The 15,548-nt window shown below is 49.3% G+C and overlaps 1 protein-coding gene across 2 annotated transcripts; it reads left to right on the top strand.

The window, feature by feature from the left end:
* The first annotated feature begins 726 nt into the window (after positions 1–726).
* FRS3 (fibroblast growth factor receptor substrate 3) lies at positions 727–14,982 on the top strand. 2 transcript variants are annotated; one of them, XM_049832428.1, is made up of 7 exons: positions 727–892; positions 3,446–3,580; positions 3,788–3,876; positions 4,412–4,598; positions 6,610–6,771; positions 7,361–7,518; positions 8,331–14,982. In XM_049832428.1, exons 3-7 carry the CDS (start codon positions 3,811–3,813, stop codon positions 9,261–9,263), a joined length of 1,506 nt encoding a protein of 501 aa, XP_049688385.1. In that variant the 5' UTR covers positions 727–892; positions 3,446–3,580; positions 3,788–3,810; the 3' UTR covers positions 9,264–14,982. The 2 variants fall into 2 exon arrangements, with proteins under 2 accessions (XP_049688385.1, XP_049688386.1); XM_049832429.1 differs by lacking the exon at positions 727–892 and adding an exon at positions 1,182–1,508 and having other exon boundaries at positions 1,877–3,580.
* The last annotated feature ends 566 nt before the right edge of the window (positions 14,983–15,548 follow it).

The raw sequence follows: 15,548 nt of genomic DNA on the forward strand, positions 1-15,548 counted from the left end.
CCCAGCACCGAGCTGTCACTGACTGTGCTGTTTTAGTGCTCTGATACTGGTAGAACTGGGGTGGGTGGTGTGCGGGGATGCTGTGAATGGGGGTGCACCCCCCCCCCAGCACCCCCTCCTGCCCCAGGCCCCCCTAATCCCCTTCCACTGATTCCCCAGTGCATCCCCCCACCCCAGACCCCCCAATCCACCTCCACTGACCCCCCCAGCAACCCCTGCCCCAGACCCCTCCCCAATCCCCCTTCCACTGGTGCCCCAGCCCCCCGATCCCCCTCCACTAAACCCCCAGCACCCCGTCCTGGCCCAGCCCCCTCCCCAATCCCCCCTCCACTGGTGCCCCAGCCCCCCCAATCCCTCCCTCTTACCCCCCAGCACCTCTCCTGCTCCAGACCCCTCCCCAGTTGCCCTCCTCTTACACCCCAGTCCCCCTCCACTGACCCCCCATAAAACCTCCTGCCCCTCTGCCCCCCACCCCAGGACCCCCAGCCCCTCTCGCCACACCCCCTTACCCCCAGACTCCTCCCCTGGCCCCGCCTCCCGTCGCGACCACGCCCCCTTCCCCGACCACGCCCCGCCGCGGCCGTGGCGCCGCGGAGCCAGCGCGCCCCCTGGCGGCTGCTCCCTTGCCTAGCCGAGTCCTCCCAGCCTGAGACGCTCTAGGCGGCGGGCGGTGGACTCGCTGCTCCCGGCGGGCCCGGCCCGGGCTGGCGGGGCGGGGGGGGGACGCGGCGCTGGCGGGGCCCGACCCGCACCCGGTCCCCGAGCCCGAGCCCGGACCCGGCGGGCCGGGCAGGGGACGGGACGGGCCGGGCCGGGTCGGGGACCGGCCGGCAGGCAGGCAGCGGGGGCCCGGGCCTCAGCTCCCGGACGGCGGAGCCGGGCAGCGCCTCAGGTACCGACCCGCGCCCGGGCCTTCCCTCGGCACCGGCGCCGCGCCTCGGCCCGGGGCCGCCCCCTTGCCTCCCTGTCCCTCCTCCCCCTCGTGTCCCCCGGTGTCCCCTCGCACCACCTCCGCGCTCCCTAGCCGTCCCCTTGCACCCTTTTCCCCGTTACCCCCCCGGGACTCGCCCCTTCCTCATGCCCCCCCCCCCCCCGTCCCCACGGGCTGTGCAGGCCCCTTCCTCCTCCCTCCAGCCCCTTCCTCCTCCCTCCAGCCCCTTCTCCTTGCCAGCCGCCCCTCTTGTCCCTGGAGGTGCCCCCCTGCAGCCCTTCTCCTCCCTCCCATGCTGGTGGGGGCCGGGGGTGTCGGTTGCTGCATGTCACGGGTGGGTTGGTGTGGGGCCATGTGTATTTCCACGCGAGGTATCCCTGTGCATGGCTGGCCGGGGTGCCCCGGTCCTTTGGGATGAGGTGGATCCTCTTCTGCAGTCCTGTGTTTAAGAGGATGGCGTGGAGGAGAGCAAAGGCATGAGGGGGGTCTTCTGCGGGCTTGGGGGTACGGACGGAACCTCTGGAGGAGCAGAGGGTTTGGGAGGAGAGCGAACGACCCGGCTGCAAAATGGGGAGAGGTGAGCTGTGGTCTGGAGACTGGGCCAAGGAGGGCTACAAAGGTTTCAGGAGGATTTAGGTTTGGGTCTTGGGAGGTGGGGAGACTGGAGGGGAGGATGGGGTTGCTGGTCTTAGGAGGCACGTGCTCTTGCTCGGAGGGAAGCGTATCATGCTATTAGAGTGTTTGGTTCGACTAGTTAAGGCTCTGAACTGGCAAACAGCCGTCGGAAAGGTGCATGTGGAAAGCGCTGAGCAAGAGACAGGAGTCTTCAGAGTCTCAGTGTCAGCGTGAAAGGGATGCCACTAAAATATTCAACAGCGAGGAGTCGTGGGAAGCGCCAAGGGAGTGTTCAGGGATCTCACAATGTTTTTTTTCTTGTTTGTTCAGTTCTGACCATAATAACTGTTCAGGATGGGCGACAGCACTTCAACCTAATCCCCTCACAGATTACACAGACGCGGCTGGAGGGAGCACCAGAGGGAGAGAAATAAAGAAAAAAGAGGGGGAAAAGGGAACGTGTTTTCTACAAGTTGTTTTTGGTTTGGTGGTGTTTTTTTTTTTTTACTGAGGGAATTGGTGAGGTGGGAGTGGGAGGCAGAGACACTAGAGGACAAGGCCCCTAGTGACCAGATCAGATGAAGCGGAGAGGGATCTGGTGCTAAATTATTGATCAAAGCCCATAAGGTCAGTGGGGAGTAAATCCATAATAAGTCTAGCAAAAGAAATAGAATGGCTTGAGCAAGATGCCGTGTTGGAACAGGGAGCGTGTGGTATTATTACTGTTAGGGGTGATGGGTATGTGCAGGAGGGCAAGTGGCAGCCGGCTTGTTTTGTGCCTGAGCTCCTTCAGCTTGCTCAAAAGGAAGCATTTCTCTTCTGGGGGAATTTGCAGAGTTAGGATGTGGTGGAGAATTCTTCAGGGGCCAAAGCTAAGGCCTGGGGTTGCAGTGGAAGGTGATTTAGGTTCTGTTTTGATGTAAAAAATGAAATGGGACCCTTTGGTCAGCTCGCCACTGGCTCTTCCCCCTCTCTTCTCACTGCTCTGCACGGCGAGGGAGCCTGAGGGCAGCTGTGCAATGTGGTTTTGCACGAAGATGCAACTCTGTGATTCATTGTTTAATTTGGAGCGACTGTTGAGGCAGATTCTGGCATGGCAGAGCGAGAGGTTTCCAATAGCCTTTTCATTTTATTTACTGCTCCAGTGCCAGGCTGGTTATCCATATGGCTTCGTTCTCTCACGCCTCAGATGGAGAGATCATTAGCTGTTCTCGCCAAATAAAACATGGCATCCTCTCGTGTTATCTGCTGCTGAATCCCCTGCCCTAGAATGGATCTGGAGTCCTTTAAGTTTGCATCAAAGATAGCAATATTTCTCACTACTCGTGCGTGCAACTCCTGCCTGCTTGATACTTGCACTTGCTGGCTGTTGTCATATAGCAGAGGATTTGTGTTCTCTGGCATTTGTTACTTTTCATAGTCCAAAGTAGAACAGCTGTTTTGTTCACTTATTTTTAAGGCTGCTGGTTCTCTGACCCTGAAGGACCTTGCATTCAGTGAAGGTATCTTCACATTCCTAAGCAGCAGATGCATGTAATTCCTTGTATGCTCACAGCCCTCAGCCATTCAGTATTACTGTTGTGTTTTATCTGCAGTACAGTAGCTCTGATAAACCCAAATAATGTGTAGGATCCCAAAGGCAAAAAGTATCTTATTTTTAGGGTTTTTTTAGCTGTAGACTGTATATTTTTTCAGAAATTACAGGAGTGGTCTGTGCAGAGTTATTTTCTATAGTCATATAAATGCAGGTAGTTAATTTAAAAAAAAAAAAGTGCACCTGCCTTCCTTGTGATATTTGAAGAGAACTTCAGTCACACCTCCACTCCACCCTGCTTTTTAATCTCTGGGTTTTAATTTGTTTAATTGTATTCTCTTGTTTAATTGTATTCTCCTTGTCAGGGGGAAGATGGGACCGTTTCCCTTGTGTTTTAGGTGACTCTGACACCTGGTTACCATGAAGTCCCGAGGGAGATAGAGGGACAGTAGTGGGAATTTCTTCCCGCTCCTCCAAAAAAATCCAACAATTGCCTAATGGTAAGAGAGGTGTTATTTTTAATTAGCCATATATTGTACGGTGTCCGTTAACTGAGGAACACATTGAAGAGTTTGAGATCCAAACCCACTGGGCCACATGTAGGGGGATCAAGGAGGATACAGGCTGTAAATGCTGTGTGTTTGGAGAGGGTGGGAGGAGTTGGTTTGAAAAATATGGTTGTCCTCTGTTTTGTGTCCTCTCCCCAGGGATTGCCTCTTACGCTGACGTCATGGGGAGCTGCTGCAGTTGTCTGTGCAGAGACAGCATCCCAGACAACCATCCCACCAAATTTAAGGTAAGTATTGCACCTTTATCCCTACCAGAGAGTCTGTGACAGCACTGACTACCAGCAAAGCCCAGCATAGCTTGGACTCCAGGCATGAAAGGAAAAAAACCCGCTGCTGTTGCAGAGAAGTCTTTCACTTGATAAGATTTGCAAATAAGTTACTGTTTTGGTTTGTTGGGTTTTTTTTCCTTTCCTTAAGCAACCTCTGCTGCAAATATGTTTGTATTTGCAGTAAGTAGAAATTGCCTCTGCACTTAGATTCAGCCTGAGCAAGGAAATGGGGAACTGGAGAGAAACCTTTTATTGCTCAGGGCTGTGTTCCAGTGTCTGTGCTGAGACACATCAGCTGAACTGCCAAGCACACAGTCTCCAGGGCTGCCAGCTTGGCGCCTTCTGCCAGCAATGAATTCATACTCTCAGCTGAGAAAAAGGCATCTCAGTAAATGAAGGGGGAATCCATGGGAATTACAGCATCTTCATGGGTGGGCTTTTTTTCAATACCAATGCACTGAGTTTCCTGATGTGAGCTCTGTGGTCTCTGCAGGTAACGAACGTGGATGATGAAGGTAACGAGCTGGGATCTGGGATTATGGAGCTGACACAGACAGAGCTCATCTTGCACACTCACAAGCGAGATGCTGTCAGGTGGCCCTACCTCTGCTTGCGCCGCTATGGCTATGACTCCAACCTCTTCTCCTTTGAGAGCGGTCGTCGCTGCCAGACAGGGCAGGGTGAGTGTGGAGGTTCCTGGAGGAAGAAACACTGAGGTTTCTGTTCCCAGGCAGCTGGAGTGAGGTGATGCTTTTGTCTTCCCAAATTCCTGCATCTAATGAATCAACAGGTTCTTTTGCAGCCACCAGAATACCGGAGCGTGCATGCACATACAGTTAATGCTCCTGATTAAAACACTAATGAGAACAACATCATGGCTCAGGACCTGGGCATAATTCTAATGGTCTTGCTTTGCTAGTGCATCAGTGCTCATGAGGTAATGGGTGAAGCAGGCTTGAGCATTGGATGGGGGGTATTTAATGTCAGAGAGAATGTTAGTTACACTGTCAGCTCTGTGCTTTGGTACCAAACGATGCAGAGCTCTGGCAGGAGGGTTGCTGGACTGCTTTCCTTAGGAGCTATAAAGTACTTTTTGCAAGACTGAAGTTTTGTTAAGCATCTTTTAACTCTGGGGATAAAGCAAAAGGGCATCACCTGCACCTTTTTGCAGGTCCCTCTTAAGGTTCGCTTATTCCACAGAGCTGCCAAATGCGTGTCAGTAGCAATAGTTGTTTGAGCACATTTTGTTTTTCTCAGTACATTCTCTCTGCCTTGGTTAGTGCTAATTCTACTTATTTGCATTTGGTGTCTGGCAGCCCTTTGTAACGTAGAGGGAAAGGAGTTTTACGTTTTACTGATTTTATGCATGGGGATGCTGTGCATAGAGAAGGGAAGTGAGTCACTCAGGAGTACATGCCAAGTCATCAGTAGTGCTGGGAATAGACTCCAATTTTACAATGGTGCCTGTTAGTTCCTTTACCAGTCTGTCTCCCTTGCTTTTAAAGAGCTGAACATTTTCTTGGCATCTGCATCCCCAGGAAAAAAAAGTTTGTTTCCTCATTCTATTAATGTGTTTGTAAACTCCTTCTTCTCCAAAAGGACTCCGTATGACTGTTCAGTGTCTGTGCAAAGCACTGTGCAAATCTGTAGTGCCGTATGCTCCTTTTTAATATTTATGTAAGTGGGGTTTTCCTCTCCTGGAGTCATGTGGTTATCAGTTGCCAGCGATGGGAATTGCTTGTCTTTGGTTTCTGTTTTGCCTTTTTCAGGATGCAGATCAGTGATTAAAATTCTGCCTTGTTTTTGTTTAGGTCCAGGTAGTGGTGATAAAGCAGAGCCATTTGCTCTTCATATATTACAAAATTTTTAGCAGACACATACTTACTCATCAGTCTTAAAGCAGACAGAAAGGACAGGGATGGCGTTGTGTTTTGATGAGTTTTCTCCCTTCCCTTGTAGGATTTCATTCTGCTTAGTTAATTTTATTTGGAGGACTCCTTAATGATGCTGCTTCCCACCTTATATAAGGCAGATATAGCTATTTTTGTGGCCAGAATTTTAAAAACCTTATTCTTTGGGGTAGCAGCTGTTGTTGCCATGCCGTTCTGGTTGCTATGGCTTTTGTGCGTCTATGTGCGTGCCAGCTTGGGATTGGTTAGCTCTGCACACACCGGCTCTAGTTTGGGCTGCTCGTTTGGGGAGACACAGTTTAATTCCATACATTTTTGAAATATGACGTTCTTGTCCCTCCCTCATGTGCACACTCCACAAGGCCCAGTTCAGCTTCCAGTAGTCACTGGATAGACTTTCCCCGGTAATGAGAACTGGACTGGGTGCCAAATGAGTTAAAATAGAAGATTAGAGATTAAATGAGACTGGTAAACCTGTCCCTTTCACACCCTTGCTCCTGTGGGATTGATCGTCCTTAGATAACCGAGGTGCTCCCTATTTTTCTTGTAATAAGGCACCATTTGATCAGACGGCAGTCATGGCATTGTATTTCTGTTGATGCAATAATCCACCAAGTTGTTGGTTGTTTTCCTCTGGCTGTGGCTTGCAGGGGTTGATTGTGTTAAACACAGCAAAAGACATCAGAATTGCCTGTTCATTTAGAGCCAAGAATTACATATACTCTTGTTAAAGCAGGATCGCTTTCTTGCTTTTATGACCCTCCTCTTTGTTACTGTGCAGGGATTTTTGCCTTCAAGTGTTCCAGAGCAGAGGAGATCTTTAATCTGCTTCAGGACCTGATGCAGTGTAACAGTATCAACGTAGTGGAAGAGCCTGTTGTCATCACCAGGAACAGTCACCCCACAGAGCGGGAGCTCTCCCGGACCCCCCAGGCACCCAACAGTAAGGCTCTTTCAGTGTCTGGGGAGAAGAGGGGGGAACACAGAGACGTGGGTGATACCTGCAGTCACTTGTATGAAACTGCCCTTTGCAGCCCATGGATACCTCCCATGCGCTGCCTCGCTGCTGACCCGTATCTTTATGTCCATGTGTGCTCCATGCAGCATGTTTATTTTAAGGCCCTACTTGTCTGCGATGTGGTATTTTGTTTCCAAGGGAACAGCAACAAAAAGCCCTTCAAATAGTCAACCGAGTTGTCACCCTTTGGTTGGTTTTCACCTGGACCACTGCCAAGTGGCCTTTTTTAAGTAGCACCTACAAGGATCAGGTGGTTTCTAGAGGAAACCACATCTGGAAGAATTCGTATTTGCTCAATTCCTGTCTCTATTAGGAATCACTTCAATAGTTTTAAACAAGAGGCTCTAGCCCTTGTATTTATACTAGGTACTTCATCATAAGGATCTTCCCCAGACAGGCTGATTCTGACTTACAGGGTGCAGTTAAAGGGGCCAGCTCATTGTGAAAGTGAAATCAACTCTTATTGTATACCAAACCAATGCTCTAATGCTTATCTGTCTTGATTCTCTCCTAGGTCTGGGGTACACTGTCCCAGGATTTCCCAATGGATTTCACAGCTTCCCTGGAGAAACCCTATCATACTCCGCAGTCCGCCACCCCTCTGTGAGCAGCCTGAGGCATTCCTCTGTGGGTGAAGACTCTACTCATGCCCTTATTGGACCTGATGATCAGGTAAACCTGGATGTCCTAAAGTCTACTGTTTGCAAGCAACAAATAAGGAGCTTGTTTTGCTGCCAGTCCTGTACAATTCTCAGTTTCTCTTACTCCAGCAAAGCTCAGGGGATCCTCATACCTTGTCATCCTCTTTTTCTCTTTTGCTTCATTTTGCTCTTGTAGACTTCTGCTCTCTGACACTTCACTAGAATAGATGCTCTTTCAAGGCTGACTGAGTTGGCTTCCTTGATCCACGAATATTTGCATGGCAATTACTTGACAGCAGTACTTAGCTTGTAAGCCCAAGTCACATTGCCTTATCTGTCAGCTATTGCTGCAACTCCTAAACTGATGTGCAGATGCATAACCAATTTCAGACTAATTTTATTTTTATTTTTGATGTTCAGCTCTTTGTTCTCAGTTTTAGAATTTAAGATTTTTCCCTACAAAATCCAGCTTGTCTCAACCATCACCAGAGAAGCCTAGGTAGGTGTGAGTGCTGCAATATCGCCAGTGTAAGCCACTCAAGGAAATATTTTGCAAGTGGCTTTGCTTTTTGTTCTGTGCCATATGCATTGAGCATGAAGCAGATGATGTGTATCTTCTGCAGGTGGACTCCTTTTTGTCTCTTCTTCAGCCCACAAATCCAGAAATGGCTTTTGTGTTTTGCTTCCCAAAATCTTTCCAACTTCTGAAATTCTTCCATCTTCTCCTGCTTCATCAGCCACTGAAAACTTTTCCATTCCTGTTGGTTTCTCAGCTGCTGACAGCTGCTTTGCTCTTGTCTCTTCTCTTCTCCTTTCACTGTCCCTCTGCTTCTCTCCTTGCAGTCCCACACCTACGTCAACACGGCCAATGGTGATCAGGAGCTGAGGGGCCGACATTGTATGCACTCCTTGCCTGAAGTCCACCCTCCTTTCCCCCATAGGAACCGCAGCTGCTCCCTCGAAGACCGCAATCCCCAGGTCTTTCTGCAGCCGGGGGAGGTTAAGTTCGTGTTAGGTCCCACGTCCAACTACAGACGCGTCTGTCGGCACCACCAGGAGTGCAGGACGCACTTCTGCCCCCCCCCCAACAACAACAACGACGAGTGTGAGGAGGAGTGCCCTTCACCCCAGTGTGTCTACGAGAATGTCAACGGCTTGCTGCCCCCCAGCACCACCTCCTCCCTCTGCCGAGGCGGGCGCTTGAAACTCACCCGGGAGGACACGGGCTTACCCGGCTGCTCCCATCGCAGAACGGCGTTGCTGCACTATGAGAACTTGCCGTCGCTGCCCCCAGTGTGGGAGTGCCAGCCGCTCCGGCGGGGCGAGGAGGATGCGGGTGCTGGGGACATGCTGACGCCTTCCCCCAATGGCTACTCTGAGGCTGGTGAAGAAGATCCCCTGCAGAACTACATGAACTCGGAGAACACCGCACTGCATGGGGACAGCGGCCAACGGCGCAGCGGCTTCCTGCCAAAGCCTCGTCGTGGCTGCGTGCCCAGCGTCTTCAGCTTTGACTTCCCCCGGCCCTGTCCAGAGCAGCCGCGGCAACTCAACTACATCCAGGTGGAGCTGGAGGCTGAGCCACACAAGGGACATCAGAACCCACCGGTCCCCCGTGTCCCACCTCCTGCCACCCACGAAGCCCGCCGGACGGACTCCTACGCGGTCATTGACCTAAAAAAGACAGCAGCCATGTCCAGTTTGCAAAGGGCCCTGCCAAGAGATGATGGGACTTCGCGGAAAACTCGACATAACAGCACTGACCTACCTCTGTAAGGGGGAACGCCAAGTGCAAGCACTGTGTCGTGGCTTTGGTACCTGCCCTTCAGTGTATTGCCCGGTGTGACTTTCATTCGCCATTGCCTTCTGCTTCCCTGTTTACCCCGTTACCTGGTGTCATGGGATGGCTCCTACAGCTGATGTTAAGGCTATTCTGTCTGTCCGTCTTCCCGTCTCCGTCTCTCCCGTGTAGTTTGTTTTTAAAGCCTTATGGGACATTTGATGACACTGTTTGAAGGTTAAATTTCTGGTGAGAGGGGCAGAAGGTGCCAGCGACAGTACCGGCACTGTGTGGAATCAGCCTCGAATTGGGTTAGCTCTACTGATTGCCTACCAGCTCCACGAGCAGTGCCAACAGCCTGGCTGCAGAGGCAGGGCAGTAGCATGGTGGAGGCGTGTTTCCAAAAGCACGTTGCTTTAGGAGCTCCACTGCAAATCCAGCCTGTTTCCCGAGGATTTAATGGCTTGCGACTCCAGGCAAGCTCTGCAGCTGGGCCATTCCAAAGTCGGTTTTGCCTTGGGGTTTTGTTGATCCCTGATGACTTGGGAACTCATGCTGCGGTCTTTTCCCCCTCAGCTTGCTCCTTTCTCCTATTTTTTTGAAGCTTGTAGAAGCCTTTTATACTTCTGTCCCTTTCTCAGATTCGATTAAAATTGGGCAGCTCTAGAAATTAATAGAGGAGGACAGACAGCCATGGGCACAGACACTGTGATCACATAAACCTGATTTCCTGAGGAGACCCTGCTTTAAAAGGGGAGGGGAAGACCGCAATTATGAGAGAGATTTGAGAGTTGGTATAGAAAACTTAAATTGTGCCATACCCTGTTTTGTTTTTTAAGGGTTCTTTTTGGTGGCCGTTCAGAAGTGTTGTTGATTTATTTATTTGTTTACTTAATTTATTTATTAAATGTTCTTTTGCATCCCAGTGGTAATTGCCAAAACTGGTGCCAGTATGAAACATGTACTCGCTGTGGCTCACTCCTTCTGTCTGGGGAACAGATCTCAGAAGAGGTTGGTGGCTTTGCTGAGCTGCAGTTGGGGAAAAGAGCAGCTGTGAATCAAAAATTTTTTAACTGGGACTGACTGTCACAGGGTGGGTGGGAAATGGTACGGGAGACGTGGGAGTGTGAGCAGAGCTGCCAGGCAGCTGAGCTTGGAGTTGTATCAAAGTCGCTGCCTACACCCACATGCCTGGCTGGGTCCATGAGAAATATTTGATCAGTGTTTTGAGTGAATGTGCAGTTTGTTTCCTTCAACTACGGACTTGGAAGGGCTAAATTTTGGCTCTCGGGTAAATTTGTGGCCTTTGATGTGGATTTTTCTCTTCATACCAGGGCTGAGTCTAAGCTGAGCTGTCGGGTCTCTGTGTGAGGTCCTGTGTAGGGTCTGTGCTCCTCTCCCATCGCAGGATGTTCCACCACCCCTCTCCGCATGGTGACACACTGCAGCTTAATCCCTCCCTGGATTACTCTTTGCCTGTTTCCATGAGACAGAAGTGCCCTGGGTTACTCTGGAGTCCCACCTTTCTGCTGTCTGTATTCTTCATCTTCCTCCCTGGGATAGGAGTTGAGAGATCCAGTGCTCTCCGAGGTGTCCTGCTGCCAGCAGAAATATTGCCAAACCTTGTTGTGTTCTCCTTGTCCGTAACGTTTTCCGATACAGAAGTCAGTGAGCCTCTGGTGTGAAAGAGAAGAGAACCCGATCACCCAGCTGCAGCCTGCTTTTGAGGTCCAGAAACTTGATTTCCAGATTTTTGAAGTTCAACCTTTTTGGTTTTGGTGCTGTAATGTCATACTGAAATGTGACCCTTTTGGGAGCAAGGACATGTGCCATGCAGTTCAGAAAAAGTGATAAAAGTATGAGTAATGCCACGCCTGTGTCGGCAGAACATGGATTTCTTGGCTTGCCGTTGCACTATAAATTCAAAGTGTACCACATGCTTAAATTAACTGTTCTTTTTTTTTTTTTTTTTTTTTGGCAGTCCTTGTGCTTGTCTTCCATTCTTTTCTCCACCCCAGCCCTTGTGTGATCTATAACTGAAAGGAAACCCAAGTAATATATTTTTATATGTGTACCAAATGACTTTATTTGAAGGGGAAAAAAAAAAGACAAGTAATGTATCCCCCTAAATCTAGCTTTCATTTAGGGAAGTGAGAGAAGAAATTGTTTTTATATATATATATATATTAAAAAAAGTTAACTGCGTTAAGCTTTAAATAAACTATTTAAATAAAGAGTTTCTAAGCTGTAAGTGTCACCCTCTGGGACAGCACTTGCAGCTCCCACATGGCAGCACAGGGCAGTGCTCTGGGAGCCTCTGTATTAATCTGCCTTTCCACTGCCTGAGCTGAGAAATGCAAATATTTATTCCCTCTTCCCTCCAGAAAGGGAAAAAAGGATGAAATGTTTTACATGAAGGAAGAGGTGAGGGCCTTTTCCCACCCTCACAGGAGTTTGCAGGTTGGTTAAATGCAAGCGAAGGTGCTGTTGGGTGGCAGACTGTGTCTTGGGAGAAAGCAGGTGAGGCCTGGGGCTGCTTCTTGGGTGCTCCCAATGGCCACCGGCCTGGCTGCCTGTCTCCGATGGGTGGGATGAGGCTGGCGTGAGGGTCTGTAGAAACTGTGAGCTCCAGGGATCAGGGAAAGGACACCGGTGCTGGTGGTTCCTCAGAAAGGGTGGGCTCCCAGCGAGCCTTGGCTGCAGTCCCATTTAGGTGGCTCTAAATTAGCTTTGCTTTGGGAAAGCTGGCTTTGACCTTTTGAACTGCTGACTTTCACGTCCTCCAGACAAACTGGGTTGTCCAACTTGGGCCTCCCTTTCCTCTTTGGCGAATCTAATGCTCCCCTACCTCCCAAGGACACTGAAAGCAGCAGTGACAAGGAGACCGCCGTGCCATAGCTGTGTGCTTGCATAGCAAATACATTATTGCTGTTTCCCGACAGCATGCCTTAACCCGTTTATAGTGGAGGATGATGCACCTATTCGAAGAAGCAGCATTTCCTTGACCTTAAAGATGAGAAAACTTAGAGCTGATGCTGGCTGCATCTGCCGCTTTCAGTGCACGGCGATCTGGCGGGTGCCTTGCTGCACCGTCCTCTGCTTTGTGTCCTGTTGTGTCCTCCCTGGTGGCTGCGGGTCGGGGAGCAGCACTGCTGGCTCAGCAGGCTTCGCTCGGGTGGCATCGCAAGCTCCCCAGAAAGCTTTGGGAATGAAAAGCCGGTCACAGCTCGTTGTTTGCAGAGGGTTTGTTTAATGTTCAAGCAATGAAATGGGAAATGCCGTGCAGGCAACCAGGAAACCAGTTGTCATTTATGGCTTTCAGGGTGCGCATCGGGTTCACGTCCCGGTGATTTTCTTGGTTTTTTTGCTTTTCCAGAAAACTTCCCAAGAGCAATGTCCGCATTAAGCAGCCAGAACCCTTTGAGACCTTCTTTATATTCAATTTTTCAGGTGGTGTGAAAGCACAAGGAGAGACCAGAGTCGTGTGTGAATGCTGAGGTGGTAGTTCTTGGGGCGGCGGGAGCAGAAATGTCACCATTTCGGCTTTCTCCCTGCGTTACAGCCCGAGCAGTGCTCGCCAGTGTCGCAGCTTCCTCTAGTGGCCACGCTTGAAATGGTTTCGGAGGAGAAACCAGTATTGGGTTGAAAGGCAAGGAGGACATCCGAGTTGGTGTTTTCTCATTCCTTCAGTTCTTTGATTTGGGTGATGGGCAGGAGGGATCCCTTCTGATAGCTCTCTGGAGGCTTTCCTTGGTACTGTTTTCTTTTGGTTGAAAATTTTATTTATGCAGTATGTTGTATTTTTATGGCACCTTGTAAAGATGGATCTTGCAGATTTTGCTTTGAGCCTTACATGCAAGTTTGCTGGACTTTTCCAATGGATGCATACTAATATACACGTGAATGCTTACTTGGATGGGAAACTAAACCAGGGATACGGAATGACTCCTATCCCTTCAACCATGGAATATCCCCCAAAGCAAAGACCACCTCCATAGAGCAGGATAGCTCACCCTTTGTGGCTGCATCCATAAATCTGGTTTTGAGTTAAGAAGGATTCATCCAGGGTTCTGTGCATCCAACTGATGCCACACAGGTGACCAGGAGGAAACAAATGAGCACGTGTACATCTGAAACCTGCCCTGGAGTTAGTCCCTGAAGCTGAGTTGAAGCTGTGAGATCCCTTGCTCTCCCAAGCTTGCTTCTGCAAGGCAGGTGGTTTGCCTCCACGTTTTGTCTGTGAATTGGTAACTTGGACAAAGGAGCTGTGTTCAGTCAACTATTGCATTTGCTGAGACTTTGTTTGGTTCTGAAAAAAAGGTTTAGGCAGCAAAATGAAGCTGGCCTGGGTAATGGCTAGGACCTGGCAGCATGAGCTCAGCTGTTGGTTTACGTACTGGGCTGCGGAGCGGGTTTGTGTAGCCCCCACCGGGGACTGTATCGCATCTTCGCATCTTCTCCTTCCTCTGCTTGTGCGATTGAAGTTCAAGGGATGACTTGGTAAGCAGCCATGTGCTATGCAGAGAGAATTTGACTGTCTTAACCTTTTAAAGTGGTTCTTGTTTGAGTTTTGAGTTAATCAATCAGACTTCTTCCCCTGATATTTCTTCCCTGGTGAGTGCATAAACAGATCTTTAACCCTTCCCTTTCCCAAGAACCTGTTGGTAGGAATATAGCTTCTCCTGGCACTTAGTTGTCTTTTAATGTGGGAGGGTTATTTGATTTGTTTTTTCTTTTAACCCATTTTATGTGCCTGCTTTTCCCTCAGGGAGGGAGCTTGGAATATCTGTGACCTGTACCTGCCTTGCAGGGAGAGGATGGCAGAGAGGCTGGATTGTGAGGGTTAAAGGATCAATATTTCTGTAAAGACACTCGAATGTGTTAGTTACTACTGAAGTATTGTTATTTTTATTACCTAAGCCATGCTGTCCACTGGGAGAAAAAACAAACCAGAGCTTGGTATTACAGCTGTCTGTTCTCTCGGCCATTTTCTCCTAAAGCCTTTCCTCTGTCCCTCCATGTGACGCTGCTCAGCCCTCTTGGGTGGTATCTTGACTGTGAAGTATCATTAACGAATGATCGTTAATGAACGCATTGCCTAAATTCAGCTTCTGGGAGGGCTGCCATCAGTCTTTCTGGGAAGTTTGTCTTTCTCCCAAACTTGGCTCATCTTGAAATGCCGCACACAGGTAGCAGAACAGGTTTAGATTCCTGTTACCGAACAGGACCAAAGGTGAATACATTAGTGGAAATCCTGAGAGCTTTGAAGTTTGCAATTACAGGCCAGGGTATGGAAAAGGCTAATTGTAAAGAAGGGATCTAATTTGTTTTTCTTCCATAAGTGAATGTGATTTTACAGTTGAAAGGCCCAGATGCATCTGTGTTGTCTCAAGCTCTCCTCCCATGCGATTCTTCTTGCTGTTACTTGTACTGGTGTCTTTGATACTGAACATTTCTGATATGGCAGAAAAACAAAGGTGCTTCGGGGCTCTGGCCACCGGGGATTCAGTTGCTCTGACCAGAGGGATTGATCTTGCTGTGTAATTGCTTCTTCAGGTTATTTCTATGGATATCCATTCAGTCCTCCTTTACATCTCATCCAGGTGTAACCTTACAGGTGAAGAACAACAGCAGTGCTATGTGACCTGAGGAGTGCTCATGTCTTACATTAATGTGCACTACGAATGTATACAGAATAAATGGAATATGATGATTCTCCGGTGGTCCTGTCTTTTGTGTGTGGTGCAAAGAGACAACTGCGCATTTCAAAGCGAGCTCTACTTTTTATTTAAAATTGAAAGCCAGGCCAACAATCACCAATTGTCCTCATGCAATTCAAGCTGGACTTCTTGCAACCTTTGTTTTCCAGGTCTCCCTTTCCTGAAGGAATAATGTCTATGTCCTTCTGTATTCTACCTGGAGCAATGGTTGCTCTCTTCCACCTGGCTAGTCTCACTGCAATAGACTTAAAAAATAAATGAAGAGAAACACGTATGCCGAGGCAGACACCTTTCCCTCTCTGTTGACTGGTGACCCATGGGGATATCTTTGCAGGGCAATTCCACGTGCTGCCTGTTTGAGCTGGAAGCTGAACTCACAGAAATGTTTGGATGAGGTTCTCTGGCCTGTGTGATACAGGAGCTGAGGCTCTGAAGCCACTGACTCTTTCATGGAGTCTCTTTTTGGGGCAGAACCATTACTGACAGTTGATGGATGATAAGGGTATAGACCAGATTTCCACTGAGCTGAGCATCAGGAGGAAATCATGAAGTTGCCTTGGA

The sequence above is a fragment of the Accipiter gentilis genome, chromosome 29 (assembly GCF_929443795.1).
Source record: "Accipiter gentilis chromosome 29, bAccGen1.1, whole genome shotgun sequence".
In the NCBI taxonomy this organism is placed as follows: Eukaryota; Metazoa; Chordata; class Aves; order Accipitriformes; family Accipitridae; genus Astur; species Astur gentilis.